General features: G+C 33.9%; 1 protein-coding gene and 1 long non-coding RNA gene across 8 annotated transcripts in view; one reads left to right on the top strand and one right to left on the bottom strand.

Moving 5' to 3' along the window:
• The window catches only part of DOP1A (DOP1 leucine zipper like protein A), a 108,725-nt gene that overhangs the window by 48,892 nt on the left and 41,765 nt on the right, over window positions 1-18,068 (bottom strand). For 5 of the 7 annotated variants that reach the window (XM_035698089.2, XM_049092299.1, XM_035698092.2 and 2 more), the window contains exons 4-10: window positions 15,929-16,099; window positions 12,503-12,692; window positions 9,056-9,154; window positions 3,596-3,695; window positions 2,726-2,835; window positions 1,461-1,569; window positions 196-316 (exon numbers count right to left, since the gene is read on the bottom strand). In XM_035698089.2, the coding sequence (XP_035553982.2) occupies window positions 196-316; window positions 1,461-1,569; window positions 2,726-2,835; window positions 3,596-3,695; window positions 9,056-9,154; window positions 12,503-12,692; window positions 15,929-16,099 (900 nt within the window). The remainder of the gene's footprint in view (window positions 1-195; window positions 317-1,460; window positions 1,570-2,725; window positions 2,836-3,595; window positions 3,696-9,055; window positions 9,155-12,502; window positions 12,693-15,928; window positions 16,100-18,068) is intronic. The other 2 variants (XM_035698091.2, XM_049092300.1) reach the window with 1 other exon arrangement.
• LOC125752254 (uncharacterized) lies at window positions 14,415-15,740 on the top strand. The gene is made up of 3 exons (XR_007401281.1): window positions 14,415-14,549; window positions 15,270-15,418; window positions 15,613-15,740. It is a non-coding gene; the product is annotated as an uncharacterized LOC125752254 (long non-coding RNA).

Below are 18,068 nucleotides of genomic sequence, written 5' to 3'. Positions count from 1 at the left end.
GAACGTGGTGGTTCTACTATAAAATGCCTACTTCAAAGATCAGCACAGTTAATCATGAAAGTTCATATTGCCAAAATACAGTAGTATTCAAAATCAGATACTCAGGAACACAAATTTCATAGAGCAGTGTCTACTTCATGAATATTAATAAATAAGGACATTTTTGTATCCATGCTTAGTTTTTTGGTAATCCACCTGCTTAACTGAGCATGATCCTTGCTGAAGGGTGGTTCCATTTGAAGATCCAATTCTGCTTTGCATTGAGAATATAATGTTCTAAATACTTCAATTAGGACATCTTCCAGAATTACAGGTCCTAAAATTAATATACATATTAAAGACAATAATTAATTAGCATTGACAAATCAGGATTATTTACAAATTGGCCTGATTACAGGATGCTTTAAAACAACTATTTTGAAAAAAATAATTTTTTCTAGAAGCTACATTAAACTTCACATTTTGATCTGAACAAATGTTTATTTAACAGATTGACATTCTAAAAATTATAGAATCAAGCAAGTGTGTTTGGCAGTTAATAGCAACATCCTTGGAAAAGTTATTTAACTTCTCTGAGTTTTGGTTTCCTTGCCTAGAATGAGGATGATACCAAAATTACAGGGCTGTTACAGGGTTAGGAAAAATTATTTATAAGGTTGGTAGCATAGTTCCCAGAATATATTAAGTATTCAATAAATACTTTTATTACTACTGATATTATTTTAAATGATTTGAAAAAACCTTGACTACAACAGATGCCAATCTCCTTAAAAAAATTTCTGAGCTTCATCTATTATCGCACAACAGCTAAAAATAAATTATCAAAGCCATCAATACAACTTTTTATATTTAAAATTTTGCATTTTTAAGAGTTGGTGAGAAGACATGCATATTTGCTAAAACATCTGCATATAATTTAATAAAACTACACATTTTATATTTCATTTTATTGTTTCTAATATTTTTGGTTTTTCTTAATTTCTGTCTCAGGTGCCATAATGAACTTCCTAATAGACCTAATATCCGAGAAATATACAGTGGAGAAAGGGAGAACACACAAAACAAAGGGGACATGGGGAATTAAGCTGAGAGAGAGAACCTAGATATCTTTTGCTCAAGTACTTGAATTTTGTGAACTATAAGACAGACAGTCATGACAGATCATAGATGCTTCAGTTAATCAGGATTAAGAAGAGCTTAGATATTATCTTTAAAATGCCTCTTCCATTACATACATACATTACATACATAGTACAAGGTAAAATATGAGAACAAATGGGTTGGGTATATACATTTGTATCTTCTTAACGTTCTAGAGTTAAGAAATTGTTGAGAACCTGTATTTGAAGGCCACCTCAAAATATAGCAATTTCTCTATGTCATGACTTTGTCTTACTTTTATTATGAGGCAGTACAAAACAACCACACATGATCTTATGCCCTAGGACAGTATATATTACCTAGCTCAGGTTTGTCAAGTAAACTGATTAAAATACGAAAAGGTTTTAGATCCTGCATTAAAGTGCTCTCTTCTCCAAATCCATTCACTTGTAAGATCCCCACCATTGCCTTTAAAAAAGAAAAAGGATATTAGTCATTTAAATAAACAGATGCAAATACTTTTTTCTTAAGGAAAAAATTAAATACGACCATATGTAATAGAGATTTAGATCTATTGCTTTTCTGTGCTCGCTTTGGCAGCACATATACATCTATTGCTTTTTTAAGTTCTTTCACTGAAGTTAGGTTTTTTCCTCTGCTAAGGGGGAAAAAAGTTATATTCATCCATCTTGAGAAAAAAAAAGAGTGCTTACATTTCTCTAGAAAAAAAAGTGGAAAAGTTAAAAAAATCTAGAAAAATTCATGAGTTACTTTAACTTTTTGCCTAAAAGATAAAAATGTTTCTATTTAATATAACAGCATCATCAACAGGTCTCATCAACATACAGGTACTGTATGGCATAGTACCATGACAGCATCTGCTACTATGCAATTGTCTTCCCACTGGTAACTCAAAACTGAATTCCTATAACCTCACTCACTTAAAAATGCTTCAGAAACCATGTATTTCCTGTTTGAGTTACCTTGAATATCTCATAATTAAAATAAAAATAATAAAAAATAAAACTATGGCTCATTTTAACTTTCCCATTACAACAGTAATTTTACCACATTTAGATTCCTTTTGCAACCCAAATTTCCAAGAGGCTTCAGAGGAAATAACGCAGGTCCTAGCTCATTTTTGGAAGATCTCCAATTCATAGGGCAGAGAGGTGAGAAGCTGAAACTATGTATTAATAAAGTCATAACAAAGTAAAAAAAATCTCTGTACTTAATTGGAAGTAAATCTAAAGATTACTTACCCATTTTATTGTAATCATTTGCTTGTTATAGTCATTGTTAGGATATTTGTGAGCCTTGTTTCCACCCTTCCATGACAAACTAATTCTTTTTTTTTTTTTAAAAGATTTTATTTATTTATTCATAAGAGACACAGAGAGAGGCAGAGACGTAGGCAGAGGGAGAAGCAGGCTCCATGCAGGGAACCCAATGTGGGACTGGATCCTGGGACTCCAGGATCACACCCTGAGCTGAAGGCAGGGGCTTAACTGCTGAGCCACCCAGGTGTCCAGACATACTAATTCAATTAAGACAGGACCTTACATTTGTTGAGTAACTCACTGATCAGGGAGTAACCAAAAAATAAAGTGAAAGCGTTTATTACCTGCACCAACAATTCTTTTGAAAAGGTAGTGAAATAGTAAGTGGCATGTTCTTCAGGATTACTGTGTCTTGTGCTTCTGGGTCCTATGATAGCACCGTTGTTATCAAAACCTCCATGGAAACAAATAGCAAAATAAATTAAAATGGAATTCTCAAAACTGTTGTTCACTAAAGACCAAAACAACAAATATCTCAAAAACAGCACCAAACACTTACCAATTAGTAGCCCAATCAATGTCAGCAAGAGAGATCATTTTAGATAGTTTAATAAAGGGAAACCAATTCAATATGTAAGTGAGTATCATAGTATTCCAGCATTATCCTGCCTTTTTTTTTTTTTTTTTTTAATCTTACAAACAGTGAAATAGCTGAAGAGTCAGAAAATCCAAGTTAAGATATATTGTATCTTTTCACTCTGGACAGTAAGGAGTTGTGAAGACAGGCCAAACACTCACAAAAAGTATGGAAGGACAAAGAACTTACTGCTTGAGTGGGAGATTGTTAAGGAGCCATGTGTGGGACAGTAGTAATAGTTCTGATTCTTTTGATGACTTCAAAGTTTTGAAAATTATGTTATTACTTTGGTTATTAATTTATCTTGCTTTGTCTACATATTCACAGTATAAAAGCCTCAACTTATAAGTGGAAAAAAATCTTGTCAAAGAAAACACAACTTATGGGTTAAAATAGCCTCTCTTAAGAAGATTTTGAAATTTCTTCAAATAATAGAAAATACCATTTATATTTTTTTATTGTCTATTCAAGCAAAGTATTAGTTTCTTTACTTAGGACATACACATAACTTGATAATATTTATGTACGGGGAGTTTCTATCTTTCCTCAGCTAGGACAATACACACCAAACACCTACCAAGAAGCCATGCATAAAGTCTTCGGTTCAGGGACATATCCCTCCTCAATACCACATGAAGGGCTGCTGACAAGATCCTGATCATATCTGGTCGAGTGGCCTGAAAAAGTGAGAAATGTAGTTGTACTTAATCACATATAAAAACACATTCCTTTTTTTCCTCTTTAAAAAAATACTACCTTGCAATAAACTCAGAACGTTAGGGCTTATGAGGTAGTTTTATTTAAGATTCATTTGACTTTTTGAACACAGGAATGATTACTTCCATTTTATTGATTCAGAAACAGTAAGAAAAGGAAGCACAGCTATTTAGCTGCATAACTCAATTATTTCAATCTCCAGTTTAAAGTTCTTTAACCTATCCAATATTAGTAAGATTTGAAATAAAACAAACAAGAAAATGGAGCAAAATGGAAAAGATTCAAGAAAATCATATGCATTTAGTCTTTCATATTCATAGTGGTGTCAACTGGTAGTAATTACATTAGAAGTTCACTATCTTCATCAATTATAAGTCTTTCATTTCTTGACCTCTTAAAAATTTTTATCTTGTAGTATTTCAAACAGATAGTAAAATACAGAAGGCAATATAATGAATGCTTTTGTACCCATATCCAGCTTTAACACATCTTATTTTTCATTTTACTCCAGCTCTTTTATAAAGAGAAAATTCATTTTTTTCTTTGCCTTTCCTAATAGCCTTAATTAGATGTTCAAAAAGTGATTTCCTAATCAAGGTCTGGTTTTAGCTAAAAGAGATAAGGTTAAAAGAAAGATAAAAGGAAAGCAGCTAATTCAATAGCTGTTAATTTTAAGAATATTACTAGATAGCTACTTAATAATAGTATTTTGGAATCTGAGCATTAGAAGGTAATGTGGAGGGATGCCTGGGTGGCTCAATGGTTGAGAGTCTGCCTTTGGCCCAGGGCGTGATCCCAGAGTTCTGGGATCAAGTCCCACAAGGAGCTTCCTACATGAAGCCTGCTTCTCCTTCTGCCTATGTCTCTGCCTCTCTCGCTCTCTGTGTCTCATGAATAAATAAAATCTTAAAAAAAAAAAAAAAAAAAAGCTAATGTGGAAATCAACTAGTCTAAGAATCACTCTAGAATAAAAAACCAGAGCCTCACAGGGCCTAAGTACTTCATCAAATTCAAATTCAAGTACCTGGTTAGTGCCTCACCTGAATACAGAGAAGTGATTTTTTTTTTTTTTTTTTTTCTAGAATAGACTTCTTAATCATAGACTTGTCAACTTTTCACTCTTTGGTCCTTGACAGTACTGGAAAAGGATTCACTCAGCTTATTTGTTTTAAAGGAATGTTAGAGAAATAATGGAGATGTTACAGAACACAGATCATCAATAGCTGAAAAATTATGGTCACTCATCTGAACATGAATGCCTTTTAGTCATCTAAGCAAGTCTTAAAGTGTGGTCCCTGAACTTCTGGGGATTTCTAAAACCCTTTCAGTAGTCCCCAAGGTAAAAACTATACCCACAACAATACCAAGATGTTATCTGCCTTTTGAAATGTGTTGACATTTGCTCCGATCAAGCAATAATGAGTAAAACTGCCAGCACCCTAGCAGGAACAAAAGCAGTACAGCAGTGGCATCTACTGTACTTGTAGTCATGGTATTTTTTACTGCCATGTACTACTTCAGCAAAATTAACAACAACAAAAAAAGCCAGTTTCACTTAAAAATGCTGTTGATGAAGCAGAAAAAGTTTATTTTATTAAACACTAGCCCCTGAGCACAAGTCTTTTAATATTCTGTGTAATGAAATGGGGAATATACACAAAACACTTCTGACATATACTGATGTATATATGATAGATGTCTTGAGGAAAAACACCTGTTTACCTGTTTGAATTGTGAGATGTACTACCAGTATTTTTTTTTTTTTTTTACTGATTACCATCTTTGCCTGAAAGAGGGACTGATACAAACTATGATTACTCAGGTTTCAACACCTGACAGATATTTTCTCAAAAATAAACAAAGTGAGGCTGTCACTTTAAGAAAAACAATTAATATTCATCATTATAGATAATAAATTTTGAGCTTCCAAGAAAAAATTAGAATTTTAGTTTTAAGATTTTACTTATAAATAACCTTTACACCCAACATGGGGCTCAGATTTAACCCCAAGATCAAGAGTCACATGCTCTAACAACTGAGACAGCCAGACTCCCCAAGAAAATTAGAATTTTGGCAAATCTGTATTTGGCTTGAAAGCTTCCCAATACCTAAAAAATTTTACTGATGAGATCTGCGGTAGTAGTGAGCAATGTGATAGTTTGTTATTGTGTTAATCTTTGGAAGATCTGCATAATTCAGTAAACTAACATTTTCAAATAACCAATCATGATGTTACAAAAGCATGTTTGTGGGCACTGGGTGGCTCAGTCGGTGAGCTACCGACTCTTGACTTCAGCTCGGTTCTTGGTTCTTTATCTCAGGGCCTGAGTTCAAACTCTACCTCATGCCCAGCAAAAACCAACCAACCGAACAAACAGAGTCTTGTTTGGATAAAAGATGCATTCAAAGTACAAGACAGATCAGCAGATTTTCATGAAACAGAATATGAAAGGTTCATTGATTCGGTTTCAGCTTCCATAATACAACTAATTTTTTTTTAAACTACAGCTTATTGAGTTTTGGTGTAGTATCGAAGAATATGCTTCTTAAACAACAACAGACTGCTGAAACACTCCTCCCTTTTCTAATTACATATCATCAGTCAGAGCAGATTTTTTTCCATATATTTTAACCAAAAGAAAAAAAAACACAAAATGGATTGAATGCAGCAGATATGAGCATTCTGCTCTGTACTGTGGGACCAGACATTAATGAAATTGCAGAAAAATAAAACAATGCTACTCTATTCACCAAATTTTTTAATGTGTTGGCAAAGAGTTACTTTCATAAAATGTTATCTATGCTAACGTGATAATTGAGCCACCCAGGCATCCCAGGATCCTCAATATTTTTAAAGAGTATAATAGGGTCTCAAAACCAAAGCATTTGAGAACTGCTAATCTAACATCAGATATGAAGATTACAGATATTTTAATAAAATGTTGAAAAGGACTAATGTCTTGGGGCACCTGGGTAGATCAGCTGGGTAAACATCAGACTTTTGATTTTGGCTTAGGTGATGATCTCAGGGTTGTGGAATCAAGCCCTGTCTGGCACTATGTTCAATGGGAGTCTGCTTCTCCGCATGTGTGCTTGCTCTCCCTCTCTCTCTCAAATAAATAAATTTAAAAAATTTTTTAAAAAGTACGTATGTCTCCCTAATTTTATTTTAAAAAACCACACACACACAGCTTTTTTTTTTTAACCAGAAAAAAAAGAGAGAGGGAGAGAGAGAGAGAGAGAGAGAGTGCACATGTTGAGGGAGGTGCAGAGGGAGAGGGAGAGAAGTGGACTCCCTGCTGAATGTGGAGCTTGACACAGGCTCAATCTCAGGACACTAAGATCACAACCAGAGCAGTAATCAAGAGTTGGTTGCTTAACTGACTGAGCCACCCAGGTGCCTTCCCCTCTCCTCAAACTACTCTAGAAAATAAGAAGTCATTTCTTGATTACTGTTGACACAACCACATATTTCTAATACGGAAAAGAATTCTCAAAGGTATAAGTATTAGATATTAGGGTCAATTTTCCATGAAATAAGTAAAAAGAGTCTACAAACACTAACTGCTGAAGTTATTAATAGTAATCACTTTTGGGACAATATAATGAAGGCTCCCTTAAGTTATAATTAAAATCAATATTTGCTTAAAATATATTATATGCAAGATATAGAAAGAGGAAAAGTGGGGAACAAATATGATTTTGTCTTCATCAATATTCTCAGGTAATTTAAAAATTTGGTACAGTAATGGGGGAAGTATTATAATGGGCCTTGGTAGGATATGTACTTTTAAAATAACATTAAACACAGCTATTGTTTTATAATACAAATTATAAAAGGTAAGGCTTGAGAAAATCTTGGCTGGTAGGAATACAGAGATGGTAGAGTAAGAAAGTACTGAAAGAAATCACATAAACAAAAGGTTGAGAAAACACTGGTCTAATGAGATTACAAATTAGGTTCTTCCCAATTTAAGTCTACTATGACTTAATCCCTCCCATCTTGCTGAATCACCTATCAGTGACAAAGACAAACAACGTTGAATGCTTGGAAGGGAAGAAAAGAATGGGAAAGTTTAAGAGTAAAAGTCAGTACACTTTTTTTCAATAAAGACCCAGATAATAACTATTTTAGGCTTTTGAGCCATATATATTACTTTAGCATATTCATTTTCTTTTATGGGTTTTTAAAAAAGTCAGACTCCTTACTACCCGATGAGCTGTTTGCCCACTCCTATACTGATAAGTTTAGACCACTCTGACATCCCAGCAGGTGTTTCTGTGAAAAGCCAGAGGCAGAATAAAGGCCTCTGGTTTAAGGATGGAAAATCTCAAAAACAGAAACTGCGGATAGTTTATGTACTAATTGGGGACAATATAGGCAATGAACTATAAAATTCAATTATTAATAATTCAATTTCAACTGAATAAAGTAATAAAGAAAAATGTGAGCTTGGCAGATCATAATGAAAACTCACTAGTTATCTACCAACCATAGTTCTTACAAAATCCCAAAATAGTAGTGTTTTCTGCTAATGACTTTTTAGAAATAAATATGCTTTTCCAAGGCAGAAATTCTCCGTATCTTACTACTTTTGTTCTTCAATTCTGAATGTTCATACATTGTTGTTCTACATAGCTCACCAAAGTTTAGAACTCAAAAGAATTCAGACCATTTCTTTAAAAATGAAGAGACTGATAATAAATTAAGTCCCGCCAATGAAACACTTCACTCATGATTTGTTAACTGTTTTCATCTGTAATAAAAAAGTACTAGAGAATGTCACAGTGACTGAATATCTGGCTTTCAAAGAGCCAACTCTGCTAAGGGTCTGACATACATCATCAAATTGCCAAACCAAGTAAAGGTAAGTTTCATCAGAACAGAGATAACAGCTTGGTAGAAGGCCTGGGTCTCAGAGTCCTGCCTTACTTAGAACCAGCAATGATTATCTCTTTTAATAGGTTAGAATTTTTAAAGATTCTATGAAATAATCTGTTTCAATTCCCTGTGTTCCTATGCAAATCAATAACCCTTTTTCTTCTTTTTCAAAATTCTGACAAATTCTACCCTTTAAAAAAGGAACTTAATTCAGGGCATCTGGGTGGCTCAGTTGATTGCCTGCCTCTCAATTTCAGCTCAGGTCTTGATCTCAGAGTCTTGAGTTCAAGCCCTGCATGAATTGTACATAATTATATATTGTACTTACCAGTTCATAAAACAAAAGAATTCAAGTTAAATTCAATTTTAAAAGTAACTATGCATCAGGAATCTATGATTTCCAAAGAATTCCTCATATTAATATTATTAATGTTTTACCTGACTCATATGGAATGGAAAACAGAAGAGTATGAGGTCCAGTGTGCTTCTCTGCACAAGTACACTTGAGTCCTGCACCGAAGTACTTACTGCTTCTACCTGAAATAAGAGAGCCTTTAATATCTATTGTCTATTACACTGGGAAAGATTTACCATGCAAACAGAATGCTTCATTTTCTCCAACAAATACTTCTGTATGCTCTTTCTTATCACTAATTAAATGTATTTACATTATTTTGAATAGGTAAATATATTATGATGGTTTAGAAAAAATTAAGGCACACACAAGAGTATACAGCAAAAAGTTCTCTACCACATTTGTCCCCAAACTACTCAATTTCCTTTTTACATGCAACCAGCATTACTAGTGAATATTTTCTGCAAAACTAAGTAAATAGGAGACACATGCATGTATCTCAGATTTTGCCTTTTTTTTAACAATATATTTTGGAGATCTTTCCTTAACACTACATAAAGAGCTTCATTATTTCTTTATGGACAAAGAATTACTCTATTTCATAGATGAATCCTAATTTTTTAATAGGCTCCTAATGATGGATATTTATACTATTTGTACATATTTACTATCTTAAATAATGCTGCAATATACAATACAAAGATATACAAGTATGCTTGTAGGATAAATCTAAAGTAGTACTGCTGAGTCTTTGGGTATATGTATTTGTAATATAAATAGTGTAATGCTTTCCATTAAGGTTATATAGATTTATATTCCCAGCAGCTATGTGATTTCTGTTTTTCCATATTTATCTATATTTTTTTATTTTTGCCAATCCTATTTATGAAAATTGGTATCCTGGTATAAATTTTTATTTCTATCATAAGCAATGTTAAGCATCTTTTCATATGTTTGACTTATTTTTATTTCCTTTAGGTTAATTAACTGTTCAAATCCATTTTTCTACTTATTAATATTTGTTTGTTTATTATAGCTTTTTGAATAATATGGAGGATAGTACTCAGGAATATGTTATAAATAGTTTTCCAATTGTGACATTTATTTTTTAAAGAAATAAAGTGATTTGTTTAAAATTTCTATTAAGTCATTTAAAGGAAATGTAACAATATGTTTTAAAATCTGCATAAAAATGGTATAGTCATTTTGGAAAATCGTTTGGCAGTTTCTCATAACCTTAAACATATACAAGAAGAAACAGGAATAAATGTCTGATCTTGGATTAGACACAATTTCTTGGATACTATCTAATACCAATAGCACAAAGATAAAATAGATAAACTGGACTTGATCAAAATTAAAATTTTTGTGCTTCAAAGGACAGTATCAAGAAAATAAGAAGATAGTCCATAGAATGGGAGAAGATATTTTTAAATCATATATACAAGGGTTTAACATCCAGAATATATAAAGAACTCCTACAACACAACAACAATAAAGAGGAATAACACAGTTTAAATAATGGGCAAAGAATCTGAAGAGACATTTCCTGGAAGAAGATATAAAGATGCCAATAACCAGGAGAAAATATGTTCAATGTCATTAGTCATTAGGGAAATACAAATCAAAACCACAATGAAATAATACTTAAACCTGCTAAGATATCTATTATAAAAAGACAATAACAAACGTTAAAAAGGATGTGGAGAAATGGGAATCCTTATATGTTGCTGGCAGAAATGTAAATTGGTGCAGTCACTTTGGAAAAGTTTGCCAATTCCTCAAAAAGTTAAACCCAGAGGTACCATATGATGTAGCAATTCCACTACTAAATGAAGTGAACACCTATGTTGACACAAAAACTTACACATGAATATTCAGAGTATTATTCAGAATACCCAAAAAACCTATCTGACAGATATATAAATTGTGGTATCATCCATACAACGCACTATTATTCAACAATAAAAAGGAATGAAGTATTCATACATACTTCAATATGGATGAATATTAAAAACATTAGGACAAGTGAAAGAAGTCATTCATAAAAAGCTATATAGTGTATAACTGCATTTGTATGAAATGTCCAGAATAGGCAAATCTATAGAAACAGAAAGATTAGCAGCTGCCAGGGACAGAGGGGAGGGAAAAAGGTGGTGTGATTAATAACTATGGGGTTTCTTTTTAAGGTGATGAAAATGTTCTAAAAATTAGATGATAACTACACAACTTTGTGAATATACTAAAAACCCCTGAACTGTACCATTCAAAAGGATACATTTTATGGTGTGTGAATTTTATCTTAATAAAGCTGTCATTTAAAAAAAGTTAAATGTACCTTTACTATATGAACCAGAAATCCCATTCCTAGGTATTTCCCCAAGAAATAAAAACATATGTCTCCACAAACAACTGTATGCAACTTTATTCATTATTGCTCAAACCAGAAACAAATGTTCATTAATTGGTAAATGAATAAATAAACTGCAGTGCATTCATGCAAAATGATTCTACACAGCAATGTAAAGGATCATGGATATGTGCATACCCGTGGATGAACCTCACATGTGTTGCAAAAAAAACGAAAGAAACCAGACTTAATGGCTGATACTGTATGATTCCATTTCTATAATATTCTGGAAAAAGTACAACTTTAGGAACAGAAATCAGACCAGTATTTGTAAGGGCCTGGGAGTATAGGGGAAGAGAAGTAACTACAAAGGGGCACAGAAGAACTTTTTTGAGTGATGTAAATAGTCTTTACCTTGTTCATAATATTGGTTACTTGATGGTAGACATTTGTCAAATTCATACAACTGTACACACAAGATGTCTTCAGTATACGTTACTTATAATTTAATAAATGTAACCAAAAATCTGCATAAAAATTTCAGTCATTTCATAATCAAATGGGAAAAAAAGTACAGAATGATTAACCACAATTTTTTAAAAACACTTTTCATAATGACCTTTGAGGGTTTGCTTTTTACTTTGCTAATTTTCACAGTACAGCACTCTACAGAGATAAAAGGTTTCCTTCTGTTGTTAATCTAGAAATTAAAAAGTATAAGCAATTGATGTAATTTTTTTGGTATTATCTTGCACCATCTCCTTTGGTACTATATCTTCTTGTACAAATCCCATTACAGAATCCGGCTGTTGCTTTGTTAAAAATCCATCTTTCCTATGAGAGCTGTGACTGAGTAGAAGGTCTCTTCTGGAATCATATAATTAATGTGGCTATATTAACAATGGTCTTATCAGTTAGCAAAATGGTAATAAAGACCATTTATTTGCTTGAATAACCCATGGAAATAACATATAACCTATAATTCCATTTCCATGAAAAAAATATTTTGAAACTTTTAAAAACAATAATTAGTGACTAATTTGGTCTTTGAGTTTCCTTGATGAAAAATATCTCCACAAAAATAGGAACCCTGTTTGTGGTACAGTTCTCACTATCTGTCTGGAATAGTGTGCCTGGCTCTAAAGAAGTATGTTACGTGAGCAACCATATATAGACGTACCATTAGCTCAATATCACTGCCAATTATATAAAGTTGATCTTCCATGGAAAGCTTCCTGTTCAAATGGGCGAGAACGTATGTGATTCCTGGTAAACGTACAGCAGGACTGGTGAGGAGACTACCCCAGAGGGCACTATAGAAGGCTGACTGGTCCACTGCAGCAGCAACCTTTTCCAACAAGGTGTTTGTTCTGAGGTACAAAACAAAGTGGCTTAAGAAGACACGCATTTAGTTTCACATTGTTAAAAAAATTCTTCTTCTCCAGAAAGTATGAAAGCATTTATACTGTAGTTCTGTGCTTTGCCCTGGAGACAAGTGTGATAAACTAGAAGTGTATACTTCAGAGGACTAGATTTCAGTCCTGGTTCCCCCATTTACTAGCTGTGTTATTTGGAAAAGTCAAACTTTCTTCAGTTCTATGTCCTAATTTGTAAAATGAAGATAACAACGAAAATGCCCCAAGTCCTATACATCTCAATTAATAGTAATCCTACAGCAGAATATATTTTAATTTCTATGAAATTCTTTCTTTTTTTTTTTAAAGTAGGCTCTACACCCAGTGTGGAACCCAACATGGGGCTTTAACTCACGACCCTGAGATCTAGACACGAACTGAGATCAAGAGTCAGACATTTAACCAACTAAGCCACCCGGGTACCCCTCTATGAAAATTTTTTTTTAAAGATTTATTTATTTGAGAGTGAGAGAGCAAGCACATGTTCACATGTACACAGGGGGAAGAGCAGAGGGAAAGGAAGAGAGAGAATCTCAAGCGGATTCCCTGAGGAGCCCAACAATCTGGAGCTTGATTTCATGACATGAGATGAGATCATGACCTAAACTGAAATCATGAGTTGGACACTTAACCCAGTGAGCCATCCAGGCGCAATAAATCTTTCACCTTTTACTAAAGATTTCCATGGAGAGCCACCCAGGTGCACCACCTCTCGTTTTTTTTGTTTGCTTGTTTTTGTTTTTAAGGAGACTCCATGCCCAGTGTGGAGCCCAATGTAGGCCTTGAAATCAGAACCCTGTGAGATCAGGGCCTGAGATGAAATCAAGAGTCAGGCACTTAACAAAATGAGCCAGTCAGGTGATTCCACCCCCACCCCATAAATTCTTAAAGGTTATTTTCCAAATGTTTCCTTCTCTTTGAAATCGTATTATGTAATTCACAAAATTTAAAAAGTTTGTTGGAGATTCTAGCAGGGGAATATAGGCTAATCATTTATCTCTGACCAAAAAATGGTCCTCCTCTATTGTAGAAGGTCGCTGCTCTGATCAAGCACACAGCTTTGGGAGGGACACACCTGGAAGAGTGAAGGAAGGGGACACCTGCCTACTCAACCAGGTCAGCTGAATCAACCCTAGTTATCATGGGGTGACAGATGTCATAGCCAGATTGCCCTCATTTCCTGTAATTCATTAAACTTTGATAAATCAGACCTCTAACAAAATTATTACTTAGAAGATAAGTAAGGATTATCTTCTAAAATAAATTACTTTTGATTTGTTTCAAACTAGAGTAACATAATACACAAAAATATATTACATTGTAGTACAGTAGAGTCAGAATCAGAAGAACCTGATGATGTGCTCTACTGTTTACTTGCCATGTGACTTAACCTAACACTATACTCCCTTCTGGCCTTAATGTATCTATGGCTTAAAAGAACATGTTTATAAATCCCTTTATTAGAATTTGTGTGGAATAACTGTTAAAACACAATGCTATGGTCTGAAGGTCTCCTCAAAAGTCATGTTAAAACCCTAACCCCCCAAAATAATGACATTAGGAGAGATAGAGCCTTTGGGAGGTGCTCAAGTCATGAGGGTGAAACTCTCATGAGTGAGATTTGTGTTACTATGAAAGAAAACCCACAGAACTCCATAGTCCCTTCTACTGTGTGAGGTCACAGGGAGGAGAGTCCAATTATGAAACCAGGAAGAGGGCCCTCACCAAAACATGACTGTGCTGATACTGATACTGGACTTCCAGCCTTTAGAACTGTGACAAATTTGTTGTTTATAAGCTGCCCAATCTGTGGTATTTTGTTATTGCATCTTAAACAGAAGACACATAATGAGATACACCATAGATACTACATTCATAAAAATCATTATGTCAAAATTTTAACTGTATCTAGCAGACTTATAAAGTATTTCCCTTAGAATATAACAATTAGAAACAAAGCTGATTTATACACTAAATGAAATATCATGTTTCTAAAATTGTAAGTAAAAAGGTAAACAAAAGAAAATGATAAGTTTTGAGACAAAAAATAGATTTTCTCCAAGTAGGTTAGGAAGGTAATCCAGTATTTTCAGAATTAGATTCATACTATATTACAAGAATATATAACCACAATAAAAGAGAGTAGCTGGTCAATGTACCAAAGTAAAGTATTTAAATTTAAATCATTAAATGTACTCATAAAATAAGCTTGGCATTTTCTGTTTTTTTCCACCTGAATTTATAATTTCCTTTTTGGTAAGAATATCAGTAATAAGCTATTAAAGACAGTTAATGCTATCGTGCACTGTCTATAAACTTTCTAAAAAATAACACACTCCAAAATAGATTACATCATTTTCTTTAAAAAGTTAAAATATCAAAAAAAAAATAAATAAAAATAATGAGTTAAAATATCAAGAGCATCATGTCAATAGTTAGCAAAACAGCACTGTACTTGGTATTAGTTTCTTTTCTACCATTGATTATTTATTTATTTATTTATTATTATTTTTTAATTAATTTATTTGACAGAGAAAGAGACCACAAGCAAGGAGAGCAGCACAGGGAGAAGGAGAAGCAGGGACCCCATGACGCAGGGAGCCTGATACATGGCTTGATCCTGGGACTCTGGGATCATGACCTGAGCCGAAGGCAGATGCTGAATCGACTGAGCCATCCAGGTGACCCACCACTAATAATTTAAAAACTGTTGGCATATGGCCCAATTTCCCATTCTTTTATTAATTTAAGTTCCTATGTTTTGATTATTATTTTAAATTATGGGTTGCAATTTTTTTCATGACTTAAATGTGCTACGCACTGGACTAAGTGATTATTACAACAGAATGCACTATGTATAATGTTTGTTTTGTAGATGAGGAAACTGAATAAAGTTCTCAAATGGTGAAAAAGCATTCCTAAGCTGTCCAGTCCATCAAGCCAGGATTTGAACCCAGTCCCTCGGCCTCTCAAGTCTGTGCTCGTACTACCTACCTATATTTTCATTGTAATATACAAACTAAATATACTACTTTCTTTTTTTGTTTTTTTGGCTATAGAAACCTTCAGGTCATATACTGAAATGCATAGAATAATTAGTTTTTATGACGTTAAAACATTAATCCGAGGATGCTTGCTGACAAATCCATGATTTTGATCGCTTAGCTGCACCACCAGCAGTCCTGCCTTACCTCTCATAGTACTCCGATCCTTCTTCTAAGCCAGGCAGAATGCCAGTTAGCAGTCCTTGTAGACCAGGCTTCAGGGTCTTACCCAAAGGCAAGTAATATATCTCGTACAGACTCAGCAACGTTGGCTTCACAGACATGGCAGCATTTGCAAGAAGAGGAAATAACCCAGAACTGTTTCCAAAAATAGAAACAAAAGGGAGTGGGGAGAGGCACATTAACTACAAAGTATCAATTCACATATATATATTCATGAATCTTGATTTGTATTTTGACGAAAGAAGTACTACTGATCAGCTCAAAATGCTATCTATATATTGATGACTTCTACATCCATTTAACCAATCCAGGTCTCTCACTTAAGCTTCATATTCACAAACCCAGTAGCTACACAGTTATTTCACCAAGTCTTCAAATTTCACAATTTCAAAATATGGCATCACCATCCATCTGGCTGACCAAAAATCTATACATTTAGGAAGATCCTTGACTCAAAATAATCTTCTTCATAATCAATCACCAAGTTTTCTCTCCAAATCATTCTTCTAGATATTTTTTTGAATATTATAAATTATCTCTACCAGACTTTTCCTTAGAAGACATAACCATTATATAGAGCTCAGTTATCATGACTTGCCAGGTATCGCTTCAGTATTATCCTGAAGCACTTGTTGTCAGTAAAACCTTTCATTAGTTTCCTATTGCCTTTCAGATAGTTTAATGTAGCTTTTAATATTCTTTAAAAGACTTTATTTATTTGAGACAGAGAGAGAGCGTGCAGGAGCTCGAGCATGTGCACATGCTGGGAGGAGAGGCAGAGGGAGAAGGAGAAGCAGATTCTTCGCTGAGCAGGGAGCGAGACACAAGGCTCCCAATCCTAGGATTCTGAGATCATGACCCAAGCGGAAGGCAGATCTTTAACCGACTGAGCCACCCAGGCACCCTACTTTTGACATTTTTTGACATTTTGTTACTACATACCTCTGTACAGCCCACATAAACTTGCCAATTTTGCTCTTGTACCTTCCGCTCCAACTATACTGAAGAAATTCCTTTTCAGGTTTGTTTTAGAACCTTCCATGCTCTTTTTAGTATCCAGACCTTTCCACATGCTGCTCTGACAGGTTCAATTCCATATTCCCATACTTACATCTTTTTTTGTTGCTTGGCTGACTCCGAGACTTTCAGGAATTAACTTAAGCTATTTCCTGGAGGAGGCCGTCTCCTAATTAGACTATGTTAGGCTCCCTATTTTGTGTTCCTATAGTACCTGATACTTACTGATTCTAGTAAGTAATTCTGTACTTATAGAGAAATTCTAACAGGTAAAGCTGTAAGTATCAGAAAGCAAGGGACCATGACTATCTTTTTGTTTCTGTATCCTAAGGCCTTAGCACCAAGTCCTCTTGCATTTAAGTACTTAACAAATACATTAAGAATCTCTTGCTCCTAGTTTATATAATAAATAGAGGTCATCAAGATAAAACTCCCTTAGTTTCACACTTTTCTGCCTCCAATTTTAGGTAGTCTGATCCAAATTTACAGTTGAAGCCTCCTGAAAGCTACCATGCTCCAAAAGTCCCAGGCCCAATGCTGGCCTTTGCCAGGGCTATGCTTCATCCATTCCTCCCCCCTCCCCCCCATAACTTCTCTCTCTCTCTCTCTGTTTTTCATGAATAAATAAATAAAATCTTAAAAAAAAAAAAGGAAAATCTACCACTCCTGAAACTAACAATACACTACATATTACGTAAATACCAGAAACCATAAAATTCTTAGAAGGAAACATAGGGGAAGAGCTCCTTGACATTGGTCTTGGTAACGAATTTTTGGATATGAAACCTAAAGCAAAAAAAAAAAAAAGAAAGAAACCTAAAGCAATAAAAGCAAAACAAACAACTAGGACTACATCCAACTAAAAAGCTAGTGCACAGTAAAAGATGATCAATAAAATGAATAAGTAATTATGGAATGAGAGAAAATATCTGCAAACCACATATTTAGATATAAGGAGTAAATATCCAAAATTAATATAAGGGACTCATATCTCTCAATACAAAAAAACCTCAAATAGTCCAATTAAAAAACGAGCAAAGGATCTGGATTCATATTTTTCCAAAGAAGATATTGGAATGGCCAATAC

The sequence above is a fragment of the Canis lupus genome, chromosome 12 (assembly GCF_003254725.2).
Source record: "Canis lupus dingo isolate Sandy chromosome 12, ASM325472v2, whole genome shotgun sequence".
Taxonomy (NCBI): Eukaryota; Metazoa; Chordata; class Mammalia; order Carnivora; family Canidae; genus Canis; species Canis lupus.
Note: the sequence above shows the minus strand (reverse complement) of the source record. Positions and strands in the feature narration are given on the sequence as shown.